Below are 26,021 nucleotides of genomic sequence, written 5' to 3'. Positions count from 1 at the left end.
CAACAGTGACCGAGGGTTGCCTGGTAACCTGGAAACGGGCTCTGCCTAGGTGCTTCTGAGCAGAGGACAGGATGGCATTGCCTCCCACGCAGCCTCTGCTTGCTACCCCGCCCTGGGGTGGCCAAGAAGGTCCAGCAAGCCTGGGAGACTTTCCAGCAAAGTCAACTCCTGAGGCAAGAGGACCCTGAAAGGAAGGGCTAGTCGCTCAGTCGTGTCTTTGCGGCCCGATGGGCTGTATGTATCCCACCAGATTCCTCTGTCCAACGGATGACCCCGGCGAGAATACTGGAGTGGGTTACCATTTCCTCCTCTAGGAGATCTTCCCAGCCCAGGGATCGAACCTGGGTCTCCCACACTGCAGGTGGATTCTTTACCCGCTGAGCCACCGGGGAAGCCACGAGGGAGGACGCTGAGATAAACCGAACACAGACTCAGAACTGGGCGGAGCAGGATGCCTGGCCAGAGAGAACCCGGAAGACCTGGGCGGGGCAGGATGCCTGGCCAGAGAGAACCCGGAAGAGACGCCCCGCGGAAGAGATTTAAACTACCACGAGGGCATGCGTCTCTCTGAGTCTGCCCGCGCCTCCGTCCACACGTACGGCACTCTCTTCCTCCGAACAATTGTTTCACTAATTTCCGTCTTTGTGGGGTTCTTTTCTGCAAAGCTGAAGGGCCCAGGCCTCGTCACTGATCACTGGTCCAGTGGCCAGGATTTGGGGCTCTCACCGCCGGGGCCTGACCCTGGTGTCTGACCGGGAACTGAAACCCTGCTTCCAAGCCACTGCAGGCGGAGGCCATCCAAGATCAGTGCCACTGGCCCTGTATTCTCGTGGTCCCACTGGAAAAGGTTCATGTCAAAGGGATCTCTTTTTACCTTTTTTCTTTCTTTTTTTTGCTTCAATTAAGTCATAGTTTATTTGCTAATGATTTACAAGTTGGCAATGACCTTGAAGATGGTATTGCCAACACTTCTTTTTTTAACTAATTTATTTTAATTGGAGGATAACTGCTTTGCAATATGGTGTTGGTTTCTGCTACACACCAACATGAATCAGCCAGAGGTATATGCCCTTTTTTACTTTTTTGATTGACAGGCATTGAACCTTTCCCCTGTGGCCTTGAAGATTGAAAAAATGGGAGACAATAAGATCTGGGGAAACAGTGACTGACTTTATTTTCTGGGCTCCAAAATCACTGCAGATGGTGATTGCAGCCATGAAATTAAAAGATGCTTACTCCTTGGAAGTAAAGTTATGACCAACCTAGCCAGCATATTAAAAAGCAGAGACATTATTTTGTCAACAAAAGTCCATCTAGTCAAGCCTATGATTTTTCCAGTGGTCATGTATGGATGTGAGAATTGGACTATAAAAAAGCTGAGCACCGAAGAATTGATGCTTTTGAACTGTGGTGTTGGAGAAGACTCTGAAGAGTTCTTTTGACTGCAAGGAGATCCAACCAGTCTGCAAGGAGATCAGTCCTGGGTGTTCATTGGAAGGACTGATGTTGAAGCTGAAACTCCAATACTTTGGCCACCTGATGCAAAGAGCTGACTCATTGGAAAAGACCCTGATGCTGGGAAAGATTGAGGGCAGGAGGAGAAGGGGACGACAGAGGATGAGATGGTTGGATGGCATCACCGACTCAATGGACATGGGTTTGGGTGGACTCCGGGGGTTGGTGATGGACAGGGAGGCCCCTGGTGTTCTGCGGTTCATGGGGTCGAAAAGAGTCAGGCATGACTGAACAACTGAACTGAACTGAACTGAGGATCTGGCAAACTCCTTCACCCTAGAGACGGCTCAGAGTCAGGACCATAAAGTCTTCATTGGGAATCACAGGAGATCCAACATGCAAGAACTGGGGAGAACTGGCAGAAAGCCTTCTGTCCCCGAGTCCCCACAACTCGGCATGAAAAGTGACCGTCTTAACTGGAGGACGGTGCCCCACCCTTGTCACCAGACAGCTCTCGACTCTCCAGGAAAAGGAAGAAGGCAGACCACACGCAAGTGGAACTGACTTGAGAACGCGTGCGACTGGATGCAGCGGGCAGAGTTTTCGAGCTAACCCTCTGTTACTTGAGCTCCCGTTGGATGAATTTTCACTTCCTGATTAAATCCCACATCGGAAGAGGTGGGGGGCCATGAGCTTCAACCCGAGTGGAGGAGGTGTTCGAGTTCCCCATGAATAATTCTTGCAGGACATAATCTGAGCACAGATAACTGAGAACTGTTTGAGGCATGGCTGTAACTCGTGTAGGTTACAGGATCTCCACTCCCGAGGTCTACGGATCACTTCAGAGACACCGCGTGCACTTATCAAATTAAAACGCCAGCCTGGAAACGTGAGAGGACTCGCTCCCTTAAATCACAAAGGTGAAGACGGTAGCCAGTCACCAGTCTCTCTCCTCGATTCACCCAAGAGAGAAGAACTCCAAGCAAAAGACAGGATGGCCGCTTTCAGCCTCCTTTGCCTGGTTTATTTAGTTCCTGAGTCTGAGATTTACAGAAGTGGAGGAAAAGGAAGGGACAACGTTTCACAGCGACACGGGACTTAAGTAAAGGCAAAGGAAAAGAAAGGACGCCACCTCTCCTGGTGCCAACTGGTACTGAGAGTAGCCAACTCAAAGTGAGCCACGACTGGGCAAAGAAGGGGACGTCTACACTGAGGCCGGAGACCAGCATCACCTTTCAACTCCTCAAAGGGCACCGACCCAGTCTGCACTGCCCCCATGGAGATTCAGAATTGCGCCCCCCCACCTCCCGCCCTGATTCCTCTCGAGAGGGCGCACTCAGTCTAGCTTAAGAGAAAATGCATGCCTTTGCCATCAGTGTTCTTCAGTTTCCAGGCTCCAGGCTGAATCAGTGAAAACAAGACCCAAAATTCCCCAGATGAACCAGAAAGATGAAAGTCACGTCAATGGAAAGGAACGTCCAGGGGCCATCAGAGAGGGGGAGACAGAGGGACAGAGGTCTGTCCGCTGCAACCTGAATCAGCCCAGTCCCACCAGAGCAGCCCACGGGCCCACTTGTCCAACTCTGGGAAACAGCCAAAGGTTCTATTACATACTGTGCTCTAAGCAGTGGTTTGGAGAACCAATGTGGAGGGGAGGCGCGTGGCCAGATGCCAGCTCAGCCCCGGGTGACAGCGAGGTGGGCGCCTGGCAAAGACGGGACGGAACAGCTGGCACATCCCGGCCACCCCTCCCGCCCCGGTTCCGGTCTCTCCTGTCTGACTCCGCCCGCGGTCTGCAGCAGGGAGCTTGCCTGAAAGAAGCCCAGCTCTACCTATCCGAATGGAAAGTTCGCTCTCGGGGAAGAGCATCCTGGCACCCTCCGTGTCGGACTTCTTCGTCAGCGCAGGGTCCAAGTTCAGTGCCAGGGCCGTCTGCGGGTCTTCCGCTGCACCCTGAAACGAGAAGCGGGGCATCACTATAGCACCTCCTCTGCCTTCATCCTCCAGTCCCTCCAGCTCCCGGGGACCCAGGCAACCTGCTCGTATCCACCGAGAGCACGGGCTGCCTGGGCCAGACCCAGCTGTCAGGCCGGGAGGAGTCATGAGCAAGGTCACAAGCTCTCTAGCTGCAGAACTTTGGGGATGACAACAATTGGGATCGGAGGCGACCGTGCTGATCCCAGAAATAGGAAAAACACACACTGGGCAAGAGCAGGTCAAACACCAAAACCCCCCTCTCCTCTCACCGCAGGGCAGAGGGCAGAAGGGACTCAGTTCCTGAACCGTCAAAAGAAGCCTGGATGGCAGGTCCACCCATTGGCGGCCTCAGTACAGGAACCAAGGTCAGCAATTTTCAGGATTCAGCGTCTTCCGGTTTCTCATCAGATCAAACAAGGATGAGAGGCAAACAGAAGCATCTCGAAAGGAGGAAAGTGAGAGTCCTAGAGGACATGGCACATCTGAGGTTATGCGCAGCTGGCCTTAAATCACGTCACCCTTCTTCTGCTCTGTCCATCACCAGTTATTTTGACTCTTCTTTGCATTAGCTGTGCAAAGTCTTGATTTTGATCCCCATTGTTTACTGAACAAATATTTATTGACTGTCAACTTTCTGGATACTTGGTAAACGACCAAATTCTAGCTCTTCTTGAGCTTACAGTTCAGTGAGGAGCAAACAAGTGAATCTACAATGGGGCTGTGAGTCTGTCTTCCAAAGACATCGAAGGGACCCCTAAAACCCTAAGGGAAGGTGAACAGAATCATCTCAATGGCACGGAAACAGCAGATATTTTCTGAAGACCAGGCAAAATAGTTCCAAACAAACGGAAGTTTCCATTTAAAACGTGTGTCCCTCAAAATGACACGTACTGTATAATCCCACTTACATGAAATGCCAAGAATAGGCAATTCAGAGACAGAAACTAGGGCTTACCAGCATTTCCCTGGGGGCTCAGAGGGTAAAGAATCTGCCTGCAGTGCAGTTAGTCCTGGGTTCGATCCCTGGGTCGGGAAGATCCCCTGGAGAAGGGAATGGCAACCCACTCCAGTATTCTTGCCTGGAGAATCCCATGGACAGGGGAGCCTGGTGGGCTACAGTCCAAGGGGTTGCAAAGAGCTGGACATGACTGAGCGACTAACACTTTCACTTTTTCACTTTCAGGGGCTGGGAAGGAGGAACGGGGAGCTACTGCTAAATGGTTACAGGGTTCCTGTTTGGGGTGATGAAGTTCTGAAGATGGATGGTGGTGATGACTGCACAGCACTGTGAATGCAATTAATGCCGCTGAGTCATACATTTTAAATGGGTAAAATGGCAGATTTAATGTTATGTATATATTATACCATAATTTTAAAATAACGATGCAATATACTAAACATAATGGTACACTTTGGGTGAACATCAATAAAGCTGTTAAAAAGAAAAAATAATAAAAATAGCCAACTTAGTGGATTAAATAAATAAATAAATAAAATGTGTGATCTCATAGGGGAGAGGAGAAGGCTTAACCATCCAATCAAGGAATGCATCTATTTATAAGCAAATACTAAACCTGTTTTCTTGGGTAAGTTTCAGAGGGGAGTCTCACAAAAGCAATGCCTAGCTGTATCTTACATAAATACACACATACACACCTTCTTGCTCGTCAGGGATCAGAAAGAGAAATGGTTCGGGTATTTAACTTCATTATTTCTGTCCAACTAAAGGTAAAAAGTGAAACATAAAGCCTTCCTCTCACATCCTCTGACTTCTCCAATATATTTCTATTGTCCTAATCATTTATTTCCAATGCCCCTCATAAGACACTTTTTAAAACTGAAGCAGAGTTGATTTACAATGTTAATTTCTCTTGTACAGCAAAGCGACTCAGTTAAACATATATACACACTTTTTCATATTCTTTCCTATTATGGTTTATCACAGGATATGGAAAAGAGTTCCCTGATGGTGCACTTTAATAAAGATGCTAACACCTTCTTTAAACTTGTTTTAACATGGAAGGAAAAAAAGCCTCGTGGTGCTGAGCGAGCCGCCCTCGTTGAAGTTCTTAGGGTCCCCCGGAGAATCCTAGGGGCAGCGGGCTCCCATCTGCGATGTCGCCGGGAGGGGCATCAAGAGAGCATCCCGCTGAGGGGTCAAGGCTCAGGACGCGGCAGATGGACGACCCCTGGGGACAGAGGGGCCTTGGAGCGGCTGGCCCCGCCCCGCCCCACCCCCAGCGACAGCTGGCGTCCGTGCCACGTGCCGAGGGCCACGCAGTCGCAGCTCTTTGTTCATAAGCTTCAATTATTTCTCATCCTACGTCTCCCGCTGACATCTGAGGCACCACCACGGCCCTAAGACGAGTTTCCCCTGGAAAGCGTGTGCCTCAGCTGGTGTTTCTTCCTTTGTCTCGCTTCTTTTTACAATGTGATTGAGGCAGAAGTGGGGGAAGGATGTGGAAAGGGAACCACTTCATTCCAGCAGAGATGCGGCCACCTTCATCCACTGAGGGCTGCTGCTTTGACGGGGGTGGGCGGCGATCGGTCAGGTGCAGCCAGGAGAGACCCTGGTTTTAACTGAGAACAGTGGCTTTCAGCTGGGGTGACTGCTCCCCAGGGGACATTTGGCAGCGGGCGCTTTGTGTGTGGGGTGGGGGAGAGGGGGGTGCGGGCATCTACTGGGGAGAAGCCAGGGATGCCGCTGAACACCCAACAACATAAGGCGGCCCCCACCACAGAGTGATCCGGGCAAAGGCCAGCAGTGTTGAAGCTGAGACACTCCCCTGTAGAAGTTTGAGAATGCTCATGACCTCACTTTATTGCTGGTCGTGCCGAGAACGCACAGGCCCTCTTTACTGTCAAGATAAGAATTTTGCTGCTTCCTCCAGGAAGCCTGCCTGCCTTCAGGTATTTGGCAAATTTTTATTAAGTATCAGCTGCATACCAGAACCAGTCTAGGTCCTGGCGATTCAAAAGAGCCAAGCCCCCGGTCCTTCCAGACACAGACAATAAACTCACAATATACTATAAAACCGAGGGCTGGTTGGGATAATGTTGATTAGAGAAATAAATCACCACCACAGTGACACAGCCCAACTGTTATAAGTACTTGGCTCGGGCCCTGTGTCAGGCTTTCTTCCAGCACCTCATCACGAAACGCAAAGCGGGAGGGCTCTTCCAGACACAGTGCTGAGGCAGGGCTCTCTGAGAAGGGGGCATTTGAGCAAAGACCCTAATGGAACGGAAGAAGCCACACTGACTTCGAAGATGGGGTCTCAGGCAAGGAGGCAAATCACCCCTTCCCTCCCCCGCCACATCACCATTTTATCAGCTACATTCTGCTGGTTCTTTTTATTTTATTCTGGTGCTGGGGGTGGGGTGTACTGAGACAAAAAAAAAAGCTGAACAAAACCCTAGCGGATCTCACTTGTATTCACCCCACTCCTGGGCACTGGGCCCCACCTGTGGCCTTGGGAAGGGCGGGGCAGACTGCGTGGGGAGCTGCAGGAGGCACCCCCAGGTGATGAGGCGGGGACAGCTTCTGCGGTCCAGTGTCCCTGAGCATCCCTGGACCCAGGCACTGGCCGGCCTCCTGGGGCTCCCTTAAGCCTCCCTTCTAGGTTCCACCCTCCTCTCTCCACCGCTGATCTGGAGAAGGAAACGGCAACCCACTCTGGTATTCCTGCCTGGAGAATTCCACGGACAGAGGAGCCTGGTGGGCTACAGTCCAGGGGGTCGCAAAGAGTCAGACAGGACTGAGCAACTTTCCCTCTAGGTTCCACCCTCCCCAACCCTCCCGCGGAGAAACACACCCCTTGGAATTTCAAGGAACAGTCTGGCAAGAGACGCCCTGGCGCTGCGCCTCGGAGGCTTTATCGTAACATCCTCGACATTAGGGGAGAGTCAGGAAGCCCCCAGTGGGGCTCTCAGACACCGCAGTGGAGGGGTGCGGCTTTTTTTTAACTGGACCCTTAAATAAACACAGCTTCCGCCTGCGCTGGAGGGAGGGCGGTGGGAGGGTCACCGAGTGCCCCGGGAAGAAATTCCTGCTCTGTAGCCTCTTTGCGGTTGGCGGCACACCCCTCTTTAAACTTGATATCATCGCTTTCACTTCTGAGGCTTCTTCTTTTTTGTTTTTTAATCTCTGCAGAACTTTTCCATCCACACTACCTCACGCAATCCTTGCAGCCCCTGGCAGAGGCGAGGTGAGGGCTGATCCCTTCCAGGGCAAACATCTGAGCAAGGCAAGCCGTCCTCAACCTTTCACGGCGGCCCTGGCGGCCAGCCTGGCTGCCCGTCGGCGGGGCAGTGAGTTACTGCCCTCCCCCTGACGGTTTCAGTGCGGCTCCTGGGACCCAGGACAGCTCTGGGGGTGCTGGGTTCCCTTGCAGCTCCCAAATGCCAAGGCAGCTAAACACGGTCTGTGTCCCAAGCTACCTCTCCTCCTGCCTCCCCCTCCCACCCCATCCGGGGCTTCCTCCCCCCGCTCCCCCCTCCCCACCCAACCCTCCAAACCCAGCTTGGTACAGAGGGCAGGGAGGTATCAGGCAACACCTGTCCAGGGCCACGGAACTGGAGATCATTGTCCTCTGGTGACCATTATTGTTATTATTATTATAAATGGTTGCAACAAATCCCTGGTTCAGAAGAAACACAGCAACTTCCACCTGCTCTGGAAAGGTCGGGCCCACCAGAGGCAGAAGCAGGAAAAGCCTAGCACTTTCCAGAAGGAAAAGAGAGAGAGTGGAGAGACAGGAGGGGTAAAAAGGAGGAGGAAACAAAATGAGGCGGAGGAGGGAAGAAAGTGGTCCTGCAATGTGCTTTATGTGAAAACCAAAAAACAAAAACCTTCAACACGTAACATGCGTGCCTCCTTGCAGAAATAAAATCCAGATGCTCATCAGGGTTGGCCCTCCCAGGTCCCGGGAAGACAACTGCCGGCCACTCAGTGTTTCTAGAGCCTCAAAGAAACGAGCCACAAATGGAGTCAAGAGCCTGGAGAGCAATCCAACAGGATGTAGGTGTCTGAGGATGGAGTCAGCCAAGGCAACGGAAGCCCCACAGGCAAAGCACAAGCAGAGAAATGCCATGAGGTACCGAAGCCCCGAGGCACCTGATGCCCCTAAAACTCAGGGCAACGGCTGGATGTGTCTGCCCTGCATCCCATGAGCATCCTTCCCTGAGTTCTCCTGCCTCTGGTTCGTCCCCGCTGGGATGCATCCTTGCTGTTAACAGCCGGTGGGGAGGCAGGGCGGGGAGTTGGGGGCAGAGGCAAAGCAGACCGATCTCTGATGATCACCCACGGGCTTGACTTTCACCAAACCTGCACACACACCCACTGTCATGTCAGTTCGGGCCAGGGCGGAGGGGAGGGGGAGAGGGGTCTCAGATATCTTGGCACATCCCCCCGCCCCATGGGGTGCAGTCTCTTTGAGGTTTGTCAGTGGCTCAGAACATCCTGATGAAAAGCGGAGGGAAAGGTTGCAGGATTAATTGGTGCCCCCTGCCAGCGGGCCACAGCCCTGGAGAAGCCGCATCCCCTGGGGACCCAGGTGAATGGATCCCGGGGAAGGGGCATGGAGCCCCAGCTGACTTTGTCCCAGCTGCTGGCTCCACATCCCCGCTTAACCCAGACACACAGGGTGAGGTGAAGTAATGGATGCTGTTTCTATTACTGAGACATCACAATAATAATGACACTCATAAGATGAGCTGAAATTATTCCACATAATGGAAAAAAAAAAAACAAATGCCACCCCTGATCACCAGTTGGAATATGGATGATTCTTACATAATAGATGACCTTCTCTCCCGGGGAGGCCAGTGCCGGGCCAGGAGGGCCTCACAGCACACAGGGACACAGGGGGACAAGTGGCTGCTGTCTTCCCTGCCTTCTTTGCCCACATGCTGATTGATCCTGGGTCACAGCCAAAGACAAGGAGAACGGCAATCCAAAGTCGTTGGACTCCACTGTGTTGGAAGCATAAAACACTTTGCCAGAGAGCGCTAGGACTGCACCCAACCCAGCTCCCCTCCCTTCCCCTAAAATAAAGGCATGACATCTAGGCCTGTGCAAGTGAGGCAAGTTTTCAAGTTTCTAAGGCATCGCCTTTGATGCCTTTAAAAAATCCTGGCTGAAGAAGCCTGAGCTGCCTCCTCCAGGAAGTCTTCCTGGATAAACTCAGTCTAGTCTGGATTAAGTAAAACCTCCCTCTCTTCACTCCCTTGACATCCCACTCATGTTTCTCTCATCACATCTGCACAACTGCACAGTAACTCTCAGTTTTCCTGGCTGTCTCAAACCATGATATTTTTTAACCTGGGCCCCTCTTGTCAGGGCCAGAACAATGTCCAGGGACCAAGAACTCACTGAATCTACCAGACTGAGTAATACCACAAAATCTCCAAGAGGAGAGGGGAGAAGCTATATAACAGAGAAGACAAAAAAAATTTGAGTGAACACAAAACATTTAGGCTTTGAGAAAGAAAGACAAGGGGATTAGTGCAGAGATGGAAGGAAAAGGCTTAAATGTATCAAAGAGTTTTTCTTCTTTAATGAGATTTTTTTTCTGATGTGGACCATTTTTCAAGTCTTTATTGAATTTGTTAAAATCTCGCTTCTGTTTTATGTTCTGTCTTTTTGACCTCAGCCTGAAGCTTCCCAAACGTGAAGTTAACTACGGAATTCTAGCTGTATTTAAAGCAACGTAAGCATGCTATTGCTCAAGCGATCTTTGTAGAGACCAAACCTTCTCCTATTTCTGATACCAAATTACTATTCATAATCAAGTCTATTTAATCACATAAAATAGATTCTAAAGCACCACACAGTTCTCTCTGCAAAGGTACAGCTCTCTGAGAGTCTGCAAAGATAGCTCCTCAATCACGGTTCCACGTAAGCAGCCCTGAGCTGTGTTGCCAACAGTCAGGTCTCCCACCAGCGTGGTTCACAGAGAGATGGCACCAGGAAGAGTTTTCTAAACCATTACGCTATTCTTGTAACCTGAAATACAACTTTTCCTCAAAACAATAATATAAATCTAAATGAAGGCAAATATCGAGGTCCAATGAAGCATTTTCTTTCTAACCCTCAATGATGATCTGAGACTTAATCCTAGGAGGAAAATCCATGCTGAGCCTTTTCTGCCTTCTCAACAGTTTGAGAGCCCCCAGCTGATCTTTCCAGGCAACATTTTCTGACTTATGTTATCATTTTGGAGAATATCAGATCCCTTCAGAAGTCTGCTCAAAGACAAGATTTCTCTTCTGGGGGAAAAAAAAATGTGTATCAGACACTTATTGTTAGCAATAAAATAACCCAAAACTTAGTGGCTTAGAGCATAAATCAATTATTATTGCTCATTAGGCTACAGTCAACTGGGCACCGCTACTCATGTACCCCGGCTCAGCTAACATCACCTAGACTCACTTGTGCACCATCTGTGGTCGAACCCTGGCTCACCTAGGGGTTGGATGGTCGAGGATGGCACATGCGGGCTGGTGGCCAGGAGCTGGCTGGCTCTTGGCTGAGAAACCTAGATTCTTCTCCATGTAGCTGTCATCCTCCAGTAAGCGAGACTGGGCTCATTCACGTGGCAAACTCGGGTTTCCAGGGCAGCAAGAGAAGGAAACACCCAATGCCACGTGAAAGTCAAGTCTCTGCTTGCCTCACATCTGGTACCACAGGAGGTCAATGGTCATCCAGATGGGAAGGATGGAGAAGCCAACTGTACCTTCTGGGGGAGAGGGGGGACCCAGGGTCACACTGTCATAGTATGGATGACAAGAAGGAGAGGATTCGTGGCCACTTCTGCAAACAAACACAGTACATAGGCACAGACAAAACACGACCTGCTCGACCCACGGGTGAAACTCACAAACTCAGCTTCATTCTCCTAAAAGAATGCTTCTCCAATGGGGACCCAGGGACACATTCGCAGAGATCTGAAAGTTCTCCATAAAAATTTTTTTTATTTTGTATTTTCATTTAAACCATAAAGAAAAACTAATCATCTCACACACTAGTAAAGTAATGCTCAAAATTCTCCAAGCCAGGCTTCAACAGTATGTGAACCGTGAACTTCCAGATGTTCAAGCTGGATTTGGAAAAGGCAGAGGAACCAGAGATCAAATTGCCAACATCTGTTGGATCATCAAAAAAGCAAGAGAGTTCCAGAAAAACACCTACTTCTGCTTTATTGACTATGCCAAAGCCTTTGACCGTGTGGACAATAAGAAGTAGAAAATTCTTAAAGAAATGGGAATACCAGACCACCTGACCTGCCTTCTTGACCTGTATACAGGTCAGGAAGCAACGGTTAGAACTGGACATGGAACAACAGATTGGTTCCAAATAGGAAAAGGAGTACGTCAAAGCTGTATATTGTTACCCTGCTTATTTAACTTATATGTAGAGTACATCATGAGAAACGCTGGGCTGGATGAAGCACAAACTGGAATCAAGGTTGCCGGGAAAAATATCAATAACCTCAGATATGCAGATGACACCACCCTTATGGCAGAAAGTGAAGAAGAACTAAAAGAGCCTCTTGATGAAAGTCAAAGAGGAGAATGAAAAAGTTGGCTTAAAACTCAACATTCAGAACATGAAGATCATGGCATCTGGTCCCATCATTTCATAGCAAATAGATGGGAAAACAGTGGAAACAGTGACAGACTTTATTTTGGGGGGCTCTAAAATCAATGCAGATGGTAACTGCAGCCATGAAATTAAAAGACATTTACTCCTTGGAAGGAAAGTTATGACCAACCTAGACAGCATATTAAAAAGCAGAGACATGACTTTGTCAACAAAGGTCCATCTAGTCAAGGCTATGGTTTTTCCAGTGGTTATGTATGGATGTGAGAGTTGGACTATAAGAGAGCTGAGCACCGAAGAATTGATGCTTTCGAACTGTGGTGTTGGACAAGACTCTTGAGAGTCCCTTGGTCTGCAAGGAGATCCAACCAGTCCATCCTAAAGGTGATCAGTCCTGGGTGTTCATTGGAAGGACTGATGTTGAAGCTGAAACTCCAATACTTTGGCCACCTGATGTGAAGAGCTGACTCATTTGAAAAGACCCTGATGCTGGCAAAGGTTGAAGGCAAGTGGAGAAGGGGATGACAGAGGACAAGATAGTTGGATGGCATCACCGACCCAGTGGACATGAGTTTGAGTTAACTCCAGGAGTTGGTGATGGACAGGGAGGCCTGGCGTGCTGCAATCCATGGGGTCACCAAGAGTCGGACATGACTGAGCAACTGAACTGACTGAACTGAATAATACCAACTGTCTGAATCACTAGGGTGGTCTCTTTATAGCCAAATCCTATGGCTGGGGGTCAGTGCTTCTGTCTGCCTTTGTGCTGATGACAGAGTGAGTACCAAGCAGCATTGCTTTCACTGTTGAGGGCTAATTGTTGAGGGTGAGCTCAATAAAGAGAGGATGAGACTCTGGGCCAAGCTCAGGCAGACTCTGTCATGGAGCCCTGTGTACATGGGGGAAGTTTCCAGGAAGTCCCAGAGCAGCCTAGGGAAAACCGCCTCCTTCCAGCAGTGTTCCCGGGACAGACCTGCCAGAGGCCCAGGCAGCTGATCACTGCAGTTGGAACCCCTGGCTCTTGGAATCGGTGGCTTATTTTTAGCAAAACCTTGTCTGCCACATCACAAATATGCTGTTGATGTTTGTTTGATCAGTTTCCTTTTTTTGATGTGAACTGACACGTTTTTGTTCCATGACTCTGCAAGAGCCAAAAAGCATAAGGCTAGTGTATACCTACGCTCTGGCATAGTAAGGCTGGTAAATGTGTCTCTAACAGGGCTTCCCTGGTGGCTCAGATGGTAAAAAAAAAAAATCTGCCTGCAATGCAGGAGGCCCAGGCTCAATCCCTGAGTCAGGAAGGTCCCTTAGAGAAGGAAATGGCAACCCACTGCAGTATTCTTGCCTGGAGAACCCCGTGGACGGAGGAGCCTGGCGGCTCCATAGGGTTGCAAAGAGTCAGACATGAGTGAGAGATGAACACGGCTGCACTCCTACTAACGGGACAGTAAAAACACCTTGAACCAACATTGGGACTGTGTGAGATTTATTTCCTTTTAAATGAAAATTCATGTTGAGTCAAAGGGGGAAAACACAGCCTACAGGGTGAAACAATGGATTCTCCTCCTCGAGGCCTCCCTCCTTATCAACTGTCATTCAGAATACAGTATAGTCATGTCTGAGACGTCCCTCGTGGTCCAGGGGATAAGACTCCACACTCCCAATGCGGGGAACCCGGGTTCGATCCCTGTTCGAGGAACTAGATCTCGCATGCCGCAACTAAAGATCCTGCGTGCCAAACGAAGAGCTCACGTGCCTGGTGCCCCAACTAAAGCTCCGCGTAGCTCCGCGTGCCACAACGAACACCTTATACAGCCAAACAAGCAAATAAACATCTTACATACACAGAGCAGCGTCTGCCTTCACGTGGCCCATGCTGAGAACTCGACAGTCCACAGTGACCTCGCAATAGTTTCTCTATGGACAAAATCACGGGAACTGTTGGAAGTGAAGTCACGACTCTCCGTGCCGCCTCTAGCCAAAGGCAGGTGTGGGCCGAGACGCCACACACACGTCTGTGTGTGGACGAGAGGCTTCTGAATGACCCCTTTTGTCCTGCGAGGGCTTTCCCAGAGCCGCCTGCTCACTGAGAGCTCCAAGACGAAGGCTTCCACGGATGCGGGAAATCTGAGAATGGCCGTGCGTACGTGGATAAAGCCTCTGGGGCCCAGAGCAAAGAAATGCTTTTGTTTAAACCTGTATCTCCCACACCAATTTGGCCGCACACAGAACTTAATAAAACTCAGCAGATGAAATTTCAGAGATCAGCGCTCAGAGCCCTTTTCTTCTGTTCCCCGCACTCAGAATGTCCAGCAAAACAGCTCTCCTTATGCTGTGATGGCATCACATTTTATCTGGGGAAAAAACTAAAAAACTGGATGGGGCATCTTGGCCTCAGAATATCTATCACTTTCACAAATACAGGTCTGTTGATCACCTTGAAAAAACATAATAAATAATAATGATTTGAAAAATGAGTCAGTAGAACGTATTGTGTGTTTCTCCCCTTGTAGTCACACCAGCTGGAGATTATGAAAACCAAGAAGGTAATTATTCTATCAAACCCAACCCTCCTTTGTTATATAACTATAAATAACAACAAAACTATACATATAGGAAAAAGCAGTCTATTACCATTGCTCTAAAAGACATCTTTATCAGACCACCACTGAGGAGAAAAAAAACAAAAAATGAATATCACGCTTTTCACCAATATTTACAGCTCTAACAACCGTAAAATCATAAAATGATTTTTCTTGGCTCTAGGAAGGAGAGAGGGAAAGAGCATCTGTCAGAAAGTCACGACCCACAGGGTGGACTGATGACTCAAGAGGCCTCTGCCCATAAGATTCTGGTGAGCAACCGAAGTACTAAACCAACGCGGCACCGGATGCAGAGTGAGAGGAGGCAGAGAAGATGCAGTGGGCGGAGGCAGAGACGGAGGGGGCGGAGGCAGAGATGGAGCGGGTGGAGACAGAGACGGAGGGGGCGGAGGCAGAGACAGAGGGGGCGGAGGCAGAGACGGAGTGAGCGGAGACAGAGACAGGTGGGCAGAAGCAGAGACGGAGGGGGCGGAGACAGACGGAGGGGGCGGAGACAGAGACAGAGTGGGCGGAGACAGAGTGGGCGGAGACAGAGTGGGCGGAGACAGAGAAGACACAGTGGGCGGAGACAGGCGGAAGCAACAATGGAGTGGGCGGAGACAGAGACAGAGGGGCGGAGGCAGAGACGGAGGGAGCGGAGGCAGAGATGGAGTGGGTGGAGGCATAGACAGAGTGGACAGAGACAGAGAAGATGCAGTGGGCGGAGGCAATGATGGAGTGGGAGGAGACGAAGAGGAGTGGGCGGAGGCAGAGAAGACGTAGTGGGCGGAGACAGGCAGAGGCAACAATGGAGGGGGTGTAGGCAGAGACAGAGGGGCGGAGGCAGAGACGGAGGGGGCTGGAAAGAAGCATCCTTGGTGTGGACCCCAACATTTGTACAAACCCTCTTGTCTGTCCCACAGTCAGTTTCTAACTGCCCTTTCCTGTATTATCACTCTCAAACCTCAAGAACTTTTTGTGATGTAGACAGATGGCATCACTACCCGTACTATGGTTGAACTGTTGCATCCCCCCCAACCCTGCTGCTAAAATTCATATGTTGAAAACCTAAGCCCTGGTCCATCTGAATAAGATTCTGTTTGAAGATGGGTTCTTAACATTTTCTTTCGGCTCTGCCACACAGTATGTGGAATCTCAGTTCCCTGACCAGGGATTGAACCCACGCCCCCTGTAATGGAACTGTGGAGTCTTAACCAATGGACTGCCAAGGTAGAAGTCCTGAAGATGGGATCTTTAAAGAGGTAATTACAATGCAGTCATTAGGATAGAATCTAATAATATGATTGGGTGTTCTTATGAGAAGAGGAAATCTGAACACAAACATGCGTGGAGAGAGTACGGTGTGAAGACACGAAGACAAGAAAGATTCCACAAGCCAAGGAGGGGGGCCTGGAACAGACCATTCCCTCGTCACTTTTTCTTTTCTTTTGAAAGTTGCTCAGTCGTGTCTGGCTCTTTGCAACCCTATTCACTATACAGTCCATGGAATTCTCCAGGTCAGAATACTGTAGTGGGTTCAGTTCAGTTCGGTCGTTCAGTCATGTCCGACTCTTTGCGACCCCATGAACCACAGCACACCAGGCCTCCCTGTCCATCACCAACTCCCGGAGTCCACCCAAACCCATGTGCGTTGAGTCGGTGATGCCATCCAACCATGTCATCCTCTGTCATCCCCTTCTCCTCCTGCCCTCAATCTTTCCCAGCATCAGGGTCTTTTCAAATTTGCATCAGGTGGCCAAAGTATTGGAGTTTCAGCTTCAACATCAGTCCTTCCAATGAACACCCAGGACTGATCTCCTTTAGAATGAACTGGTAGGATCTCCTTGCAGTCCAAGGGACTCTCAAGAGTCTCCTCCAACACCACAGTTCAAAAGTATCAATTCTTCAATGCTCAGCTTTCTTTATAGTCCAACTCTCATATCCATACATGACTACTAGAAAAACCATAGCCTTGACTAGACAGACCTTTGTTGACAAAGTAATGTCTCTGCTTTTTAATATGCTGTCTAGGTTGGTCATAACTTTCCTTCCAAGGAATAAAAGTCTTTTAATGTCATGGCTGCAATCACCATCTGCAGTGATTCTGGAGCCCAGAAAAATAAAGCCTTTCCCTTCTCCAGGGATCAAACCCAGGTCTCCTGCATTGCAGGCGGATTCTTTATCAGCTGAGCCACCAGGGAAGCCCAATCATCACTTTAGGAGGAGCTGACCCTGCCGTCACCTTGCTCTTGGCCTTCCAGCTTCCAGAACTGAGAGGCAGTAAGCATCTGTTGTCTAAGCTATCCGGCCCGTGGCGCTCTGTGAGGGCGGCCCCAGCAAACGAATGCTGCTGCTGTTGTTCTTCAGTCGCTCCGGCGCGTCCGACTCTTTGCGACCCCCTGGACTGTCACCCTCCAGGCTCCTCTGTCTGTGGATTTCCCAGGCAAGAATACTGGAGCGGGATGCCACTTCCTCTTCCAGGGGATCTTCCCAAACCAGGGATCGAGCCTGCATCATCTGCTTGGCAGACAGATTCTTTACCATTGAGCCGCCTGGGTAGCCCCTGCTGAAGACGACCGAGCATGAAAAGTAAGAGAGACGGGCTAGTCCTCGGAAGGGACAGAGGTGCCCTCAGCACCACGCTGGGGCCCGACCCATCAGACACGCATCATGAGATGCGTGAGAAGCACTCACTCGAACAGACCAGGAGAGAAAGAGCAGCAGCAGTCCTGAGATGTCAGGGAGGTTTCAGTGTTTGTGTCCTGAACCATTCCAAGTAAAACATGACTTTGCCTGTGGTCCCCCGGGCCAGGGGCAGGGTGCGGTGGGCAGGATGTCAGCGGGGCCCTGGGGCGCGGGGAGGACTCCACAGCATCATCCCTCCCTCACTCTCACAGCCAAGGCCTCCGTCCATCCCCCAGCCTCGGCCCCTGCTCACATGGCCAGCAGCCTTCTCAGCAGCGTCCCGTCCCCACGGGGCCTGGGCCACCAGGATCTGAAACCTCAAACCATTTCTGGAAACAGTCTCTCTGCTTCCTGACAATCGCTGCCTCCAAGGCTGAGACACACGGCTTTCTAAATGGACGTGTTGTCTGGGTATGCAGTCCAAATGAAGCCAGCTGGAAAAGGCAGAATCAAGGGCCAGTTAGTGACTCCAAGGAGGGCGGAGAGGGGAGGGGAAGACTCTGGATGAGAGTGGAAATCCTTGTGCACTTTTGTGCTGAGGAAACAGCAACTAAATGGCAGACAAACCACTTCAAAGGAGAAGCTGTGGCTTTGAAGAACACGTTTGAGGGTTTTAGTTGTTTTTTTTTTTTTTTTTTAATGGGGCTTTATCCAAAGTATCACTCTGCTTGGAGCAGAATTAATTATTCAACTGATCTGGGCTTGATAAGGGTCTGGCAGCTGAGAAGGGAATGAAGCAGCTTGCTTCTAAAGAACGTTTTTTTCTGCTTCCTGCTGTGGGTATGTGGGGGCCAGCATCTTCCCCTTTCTCTCTCTTCCAAGCCGCAGTCTTAGAGCAAACAGCCAAGCTGAGACACAGCAGGCCCGCGTGGCATCTCAGCTGCCACACGGCCAATTACCACAAATTCAGGGCTGCAAGCAACACTCATCTCTTATCTCTCCGTTTCCACGGTTCAAAGACCCAGGAAGGGGTTCAACCGGGTCCGTTGCTCAGCGTCTCACTGGGAGGACATCGAGATCACGGCCGGCTGGGGCTGAGGACCCATCTGAGGCTCTCGTCCAAGTGCACGGGTTGTTGGCGGAACTCGGATTCTTGCAGATGAGGGACCAAGTTTCCCACGTTCCCAAGGACCGTGGTACTGGGGACTCCTCCCAGCAACCAGAGACCACCCTGAGGTCCTTGCCACACAGTCCCAGCCACCGGCAATTTGCCGCACGGCTGTTGGCTTCTTCAAGGCCAACAGGGGACGCTGTCTCACTTCATAGACCTCTGATTCCAAGACAGGCCCAGGCTCTGGCTTAAGGACTCACCTGATTAGGTCAGGCCCACCAGGACACTCTCCCTGTTGATGAGCTCAAAGTCAACCGTTAGGTCACCTGAGCTGTAATCCAATGAGAGTGACACCCCACTGAGGGGAGGGGGTTCCATGGCGTGCACACCTGGGGGCGCAACTCTTAGGGGCTGTCTCGGGGTTCCCCCAACCACAATCCTGGCGGTACAAAACTCTCTCCTTAATCTCCCCGTCACCATGAGCTTCCTAGAGTCTAAATGTCTCTTTGGTGACTAAGCCATACATATGGACAAGATGTACTATACTACCAACTCTGTAACACCAACTCTCCAAATCAAAGCCCCAACCTCATACAACAAATCTAGTGTCTTCTGTCTCATCAATAAACCTCGGCAAGGTGGCGGCACGTCCCAGAAGTTCTGCCAAGCAGAGGCTTCGGCTCAGCCATCGTGAGGAAGAGATCTACAGAGGCCATGAGGCCAACTGGGGGTTTCCCAGGTAAAGAGCCTGCCGGCAGACCCAGGAGACATAAGAGATGTGGATTGGATCCCTGGGTCAGGAGGATCCCCTGGAGGAGGGCAGGGCAACCCACACCAGCATTCTTGCCTGGAGAATCCCACGGACAGAGGAGCCTGGCAGGCTACAGTCCCTAGACTTGCACAGAGTCAGAAAAGACCAAAGTGACTTAGCACGTACCCACACACAGGGCCAACTGAGCCGTCAGGTATAGGAAGTGCAGTGCTCCAAACACCCTTCTAGGGGGTCCCTCGAAGTGTTTTATTATAAAAGAAGAAACAATTGAATAATAATGAGACAAAATAATGAATCCAGGCTAGATTACATTCATGTTTACACCAACATAGCTATAAAATATATATATTTGATAGGGGGTAAAGTGAAAGCCACTCAATCGTGTCCAACTCTTTGTGACTCTATGGACTATAGCCCGCCAGGCTCCTCTGTCCATGGGATTCTCCAGGCAAAAACACTGGAGTGCGTTGCCATTTCCTTCTCCAGGGGATCTTCCCAACCTAGGGATCAAACCCAGGCCACCTACATTGCAGGCAGATTCTTCACCATCTGAGCCACCAGGGAAGCTCTTTTGGAGGGGGAAGGGCTCCCACAAAGACGTCTACACAAAGACAAAAGCTCCTACAGCCCCCTAGGTCCAAAGGCAGGCCAGGCAGTGGTGCCTCTTAGAGGTTTCCCTGCACGGTGCTTCCCGAGGGCATCTGAGCCTGTCTCAGGAGAGGGCTCAGCTAAGTCCAGCTCCCTGCAGCACTGACCTTTGGACTAAGTGGACTGAAAGTGCCAAGGGACAAACCGGGACAGGTGCCCGGCCATCCCCGGCCAGTGCCGAGGTGGTGATTAGTCTGATGGGAACAGACTGGCCCGAAGTCATAAACACGGGGCCGATGAGGCCACGTTTGGTCCCTGGATGAGCCCCGGGATACGGCCGGCTCCTAATGACCACCAGCCATCTCACCGCTGGGAGCAGATGGCCTCCAGGGGGATGTAAGGACATAAGTGAAGCAAGTAAAACTCTTCTCAAATGCCAGGACGTGGGCTTAAGACTATTATCAACAATGTCATGAGGATCCTCATCTTATTAAAAAGAAAATAGAGAAGTTGAGCCTGTCACCATGTCAGAGGTGTCAGAGGTCTTGGGGTGACGCTTGGGCACCAGGATGGAAGCAGGAGAGAGAGATATCAACACGAACTGGAGGAAAGAAAGGGTGGAAAGACGCCATGAGGGATAAAAGCACAAGGGAAAGAGGCTGAGTGGGTGAAAAGGAAGCCAGGATGGGCAAGGAAAGCAAGACGCAGGTAGAGGCAGGGGTGTGATCCCCGTCCCCCAGGAGCTGTGAAACTGGGACAGACAGGAAGCTCTGTTATTAACATCTCAGTTCTCATTAATGGAACCAGGGGACTCGGACTGGACAGGCCCTAAGGCCTGCTCTGCACCCAGCCTTCCGTAAATCTACAAATCTGCTTGTGCTCAGTCGTGTCCGATTCTTTTCAAACCCTCAGGCTGTAGCCTGCCAGGCTCCTCTGTCCATGGGATCCTCCAGGCAGGAATATAGGAGTGGGTTGCCACTTTTCTCCTGCAGGGGACCTTCCCGACCCAGGGATCGAACCCGAGTCTCCCGCACTGGCAGGTAGGTTCTTGACCCACTGAGCCATCTGGGAAGCCCCACAAATCTCCAGTTCCAGACAAAGACATCAGTCGTCACCCTCCAGAAGGGACAGTCCCACCAACCACTCCTCCTCCCCCTCCCTAACTGTCCAAGCTACTGAGACGGTGCGTCTTGGGAAAAAAGCTCCTTGGCTTCGAGGTGGGACCGCATTCCAGGTGGACCAGGGGGACAAGCCCAGCAGATGCCAAGCCCAGCAGAGGGCAACGGCAGAGTCGCTCCAGACCCTCATGGGCGTCTGATGGTGGGGGCACAGGCTGGGACTTCTCACCGCGGAGGGCAGCAGGTAGCAGTAGGGGCTCCTTGTGGGAATGTCACACCCACTGGGTTCTCAAGAGGAAGAATGCCCCGCTCTTCTGAGGATGGACTCCCCGGCTTCGAGGCAGAGACTGAACAGAGAAGAACGGGACACCCACACAACCAGCCCAGACTTTCGGGCAAGGGCGCTTCTCCCCAGAGGGTGATCTGTAGATGACAACTTTTTCCCCACCACGCAGGGAAGCCAGGAAAGAGCCGCACATGAAAGATGTGAACAAGGTGATATGTATCTGGATATTCATGGGCCTGCTACAGCTAGATGGGCTTCCCAGGTGGTGCTGGTGGTAAAGAACCCGCCTGCCAATGCAGGAGACGCAAGAGACATGGGTTCGATCCCGGGGTCAGGAAGATCCCCTGGAAGAGGGCATCGCACCCCATGCCAGTATTCTTCCTGGAGAATCCCATGGTCAGAGGAGCCTGGCAGGTTACAGTCCATGGGGTGGCAGAGTCAGACAGACTACAGTTAGGTACTATACCTTTTGACTATAGAGAAAGCACCTGCCAAGATGAATGGGCGTATACAAGCATGTGTGTGTGTGTCCCTGTTAGCTGAAAGACTCAAATACGAACACGTCATGGCATAAATCCTCAAACTGGCCTCCACATCAGAGTGCCCTCCTGGGAAGCAGGCCAAAGGATTGATGTGTCCACTGAGAGAGGCGGGCTGATTTAGGAAAGAGAAGTCACAAGCACCCCGCCCGGAACTAGACAAGTTCTGATACAGGGGAAAGAGCCTTTTGCAAGAAAAACACAGACAGGCAGGAGGTACTGATTGCCTTTCTCCATCGCGAGGTAGCCGCAGGTTGAACAGTATAGGAGGCCATTCGTGCCATAACCTTCTGAGCGGAGGCAGGAGGCCAGCAAACCAGCCTCAGATCAATAAGAGAGCCGGCTGGAGAGACGGTCATTGCCAGGACTTGGCGAGGCCAAGAAGCGAGGTTAATATCCGGGGTTAACTGGATCCCGGCGCTTGGGCCGCAGAGCTCAGGTGAGCACTCGCCTCCGCCTGCCCGGGTCTTCTCCGCGTGCAGCGGTTCGCTGCCGCTGCCTCCGGCTGGACCACTGAGATGGTTCAAAGCCCGCTCCCCCACCCACCTTCTCCATTCTCCTCCTCCGTTGGCCTCATCCCTTCTTTCACCTGACACATCCCCCTGCTTGCCCCAGGCTCAGGAATGAAGATAAAATATTCGTGTGCTCCCGGTATTGAGGTGGGAGGAGGGAAGAACCGGAAAGCAATATTGGGATTAGGTAGGAGACGCAAATGCCTATCTGGAAAATGAGCTGTTGCCCAGGAAACCCCAGGAACTATGGGGGAGGGGGTGCAGGGTGGGGGGAAGGAAGGGAAGGTGCCTGGTATTGAATTTAGAAGGATGCCCCATTAAGGTAAACACGGACAGGTCCGTGCAGGAGACAGTGTGGACCCGTCACTGCAAACTGGCTGCTGGATGCTCCGTGTCCGCTCTCTGACCAGGACAGTTGTGTGGAGCGAAGCGGGGGAGAGTCTGAAGAGCCGCTGGCGGAGCTCAAGGTTACAGGAGGCAAATGACCCAAGGGCTGTCCCGGCCCGCGGCCGTCCTGGCCGTCCTGACTGCAGCCCACCCGCCTCCGCCCGGGGCCACCCCGGCCTGTGGGTGCAGGTGGGTGGGCGGAGCCAAGGACCAGGTGACGTCCACAGAGGCCCCGCCTTCCAGGCAGCTCTCTGCTTGTCCTGACCGCCGCTTTCTCAGCTTTAAGTCTGCTGAGAAACAGGCGCTTATCGCAGAGGACGAGCCCCATGTCGGCAGCCACCGAATCCAGGACTCAACTGCGTTGCACTAAGACAGGATTCCCTTTTAAGCCTGAAACACAGAAAATTCTCAGCATATGTGCTGTCGAGCTGCCAGACAGGCAGGGAAGAGAGGCATTAATGAGATAAAGTGGATCACGACCCCCATCAGCTGAACATCGACACGAGAAACCCTGCTTTGACATCTTGCCGAGGGCGCTCTCGCTGATGAGAAGGAAGTCAGCTGTGATACAGCATGATCTGCCCTGGAAGACTCTTGTTCTAAGCCTGTTCAAAAGGCGACCAGGGCAAGAGCTGAGAGAATGGCGATCTGGGGGCGGGGGTGTGGGGGGGAGCTGTCAAAGGACTGTGAGTCCTGGGGTCACTCACGGCTTCTAACCTCCCCAGGCAGGGAGAGGAAGTTCAGTTAGTCGCTCAGTCATGTCCAACTCTTTGCGACCCCATGAATCGCAGCACACCAGGCCTCCCTATCCATCACCAACTCCCGAGTCCACCCAAACCCATGTCCGTTGAGTCGGTGATGCCATCCAACCATCTCATCCTCTGTCGTCCCCTTCTCTTCCTGCCCTCAATCTTTCCCAGCATCAGGGTCTTTTCAGATGAGCCAGTTCTTCGCATCAGGTGGCCAAAGTATTGGAGTTTCAGCTTCAGCATCAGTCCTTCCAATGAATATTCAGGACTGATTTCCTTTAGGATGGACTGGTTTGATCTCCATGCAGAAGAGACTCTCAAGAGTTTTCTCCAACACCACAGTTCACACTTCCACTGGAGAAGGCAATGGCAAACCACTTCTGCATTCTTGCCTTGAGAACCCCATGAACTGTATGAAAAAGGGGAGAGGAAGTCTCCCACCCAACGGGAACTCGTTTCTCCTGAACTGACTCCGGCAGGCTCAGCTCCAGGAGCTGGGCATCCTCAGAGCCCCGCCCACTGGGCGCTTCCCCAGGTACCATCCATCGCCACAAAGTGAGATGCTCAGCGCCAGCATCCCTGCCCACCTCCCCAGCATGCAGGACACGGGCTGACCGTCCGAAGTACCTGCCCTGTGCTGCTGGATGATACAACTGAAAGGCTGGTTATCCTGCCTAGGGATCACCCCGGCCTCTGGTTTGCTCCCGCCCCGTTTCTGACCACTCCTTGCTCACCCAAGGGGAGGCGGGAGGAGGGAGCAGATAAAACACAGAGCGAGGGCTCGATTTCCACGGCCACCTCTTAGCACAGATATGGGAATGGTCAAGAGTTGGAGTGAAAATGAGATTTTTGGTAGCCAGTTACCTCTAGAAACTGCCTGCAAAAATAATCAAGGTGTGTATGCACCATCCCTTACACACACACACACACTCACTCACTCACTCACACACACACACTGTCACTGTCTCTCTCCGAAAACCAGTTTATTTCTCAGGGGGCAAGAAGAGTTCTGGGTGGGTTGTTCAGCTCTGCCTCCCAGAGAAAATGGCACGATGCCCCCAATTTTAATGAAAATCTCGCCCTTTATTCCCAAACCCCTCCTGAGAATGTGTTTTCTCCGATTTTCTATCCAGATGGAGAGCAGACATAAAAGTCAGGAGAGTGAGACCGCCACCAGCTCCTGGGAGCAACATCTCTTGGAGGAAGCTTGGCTCTGAGGGAGCAGAGAGCAGACGGGCCACGGTTCCGAGCAGCTCCAGCAGTCCTGGGCCGGGGCAGAGCGTGCGGACCCGGACCTGTGGGTCAGACTCTTCCATCCCCAGGAGGGGGGCCCCCCGGCACCAGAGGGGGACTGCTGTGAGGAGCCCCCTGCATGGCCTCCCTCACCCCAGTATAACCGGGCACAAAGTGGGTTTACAGCTTCTTTAAAGAAGAGAAGCCAGAACAACAGCAACAACAGAGAAGCCGGGGCAGTGAAGGCGCTGCAAACCTCCAGTGAAGCCATTTGAGACAGAAGATTTTATCTGCAGAGCATCTGTGGTTTGCATAAAGGAGATGACATTCCGACTCAGGAACACACAGATCCAAGTTCTGCCTCCAACCTGTGGGGGCTTGAGCTTCCTTCCAGAACGAGAATAAAGACATTTCCTCGAGTTTAGCAGGACACCTGGCATGCAATAAGCCCTCAGTTAATATTCGGTGTGATTTTCATCAACACCATTATTATTGAATATTACACAGAATACTATTACTGGGACTGTCTCAGCTGCGGAAATGACAGGGAAGGGGTAAGAAATGGACTGGTATAGTTGAAACAAAATCTCAATGACTCAGACCTAAGTGAGCATATAAAAGGCATGTCCCAGTAGAGACAAAGATACAGAGATCAGATGTCTGGACATCAAGTGGGGAAAGCAGGGGTAGGAGGAGCTGGGAGTTGGGACCAACGTGTAATTTACATACACTGCTGATGCCGTGTAGTCTGGGGAACTAACAAGCACCTCCTGCATGCTCAGTGCTCTGTGGTGACCTCGATGGGAAGGAAATCCAGAAGGAGGGGACGGGGGCTTCCTGGTGGTCCAGTGCGGCTAAGACTTCGCCTTCCAGTGCAGGGGTTGCAGGTTTGATCCCCGGTCAGGAGCCAAGATCCCACACGCCTCATGGCCAAAATAACAGAACATAAAATAGAAATAATATTGTAACGGATTCAATAAGAGGCTTTAAAAATGGCCCATGTCAAAAAATTCTTTAAAAAAAGGAGGGTATATATATACAGACACACGCATATATATACACACACACGCATATATATATATATATATATATATACACACACACACATACATAGGCTGATTCACTCTGCTGTACAATAGACACTAACCACATTGTAAAGCAAATATACTCCAATAAAATTTCATTTTAAAAAAGAACGAGATGAAAAAGAATGCAAGAAAAAAATAAGTAAAATCAGCATTTCATTAAAAAAAAAAAAAAAAGCACATCCCACAGTAGAACAGAGACATTTCAGGGTTACCATCCATCGCTTTCTGCCTACAACAGGGATGACGGCCCCCACGGCCTTCACTGCAGGAAAGCGGATGGTGAGGACCTGTGGGCCGGGGCGCTGGAGGGAAGGGCCCGGAGCCCGGCCAGGTTTGGCCGTGACTGCACGGATGGCTCCCCTCCACCCCGACCTGACCCGTCCATTTGACAGGCTCA

The 26,021-nt window shown here is 51.2% G+C and overlaps 1 protein-coding gene and 1 long non-coding RNA gene across 11 annotated transcripts in view; one reads left to right on the top strand and one right to left on the bottom strand.

The window, feature by feature from the left end:
- Positions 1 to 26,021, bottom strand: part of SLC39A11 (solute carrier family 39 member 11) — a 363,731-nt gene that overhangs the window by 171,599 nt on the left and 166,111 nt on the right. For 8 of the 10 annotated variants that reach the window (XM_070480055.1, XM_070480054.1, XM_070480056.1 and 5 more), the window contains one exon: positions 3,267 to 3,408. In XM_070480055.1, the coding sequence (XP_070336156.1) occupies positions 3,267 to 3,408 (142 nt within the window). The remainder of the gene's footprint in view (positions 1 to 3,266; positions 3,409 to 26,021) is intronic. The other 2 variants (XM_070480057.1, XM_070480063.1) reach the window with 1 other exon arrangement.
- LOC139039203 (uncharacterized) lies at positions 15,451 to 24,955 on the top strand. The gene is made up of 2 exons (XR_011492501.1): positions 15,451 to 15,878; positions 24,437 to 24,955. It is a non-coding gene; the product is annotated as an uncharacterized lncRNA (long non-coding RNA).

This window comes from Odocoileus virginianus, chromosome 17 (genome assembly GCF_023699985.2).
Source record: "Odocoileus virginianus isolate 20LAN1187 ecotype Illinois chromosome 17, Ovbor_1.2, whole genome shotgun sequence".
NCBI lineage: Eukaryota > Metazoa > Chordata > Mammalia > Artiodactyla > Cervidae > Odocoileus > Odocoileus virginianus.
This window is presented reverse-complemented; position numbering and strand designations above follow the sequence as displayed.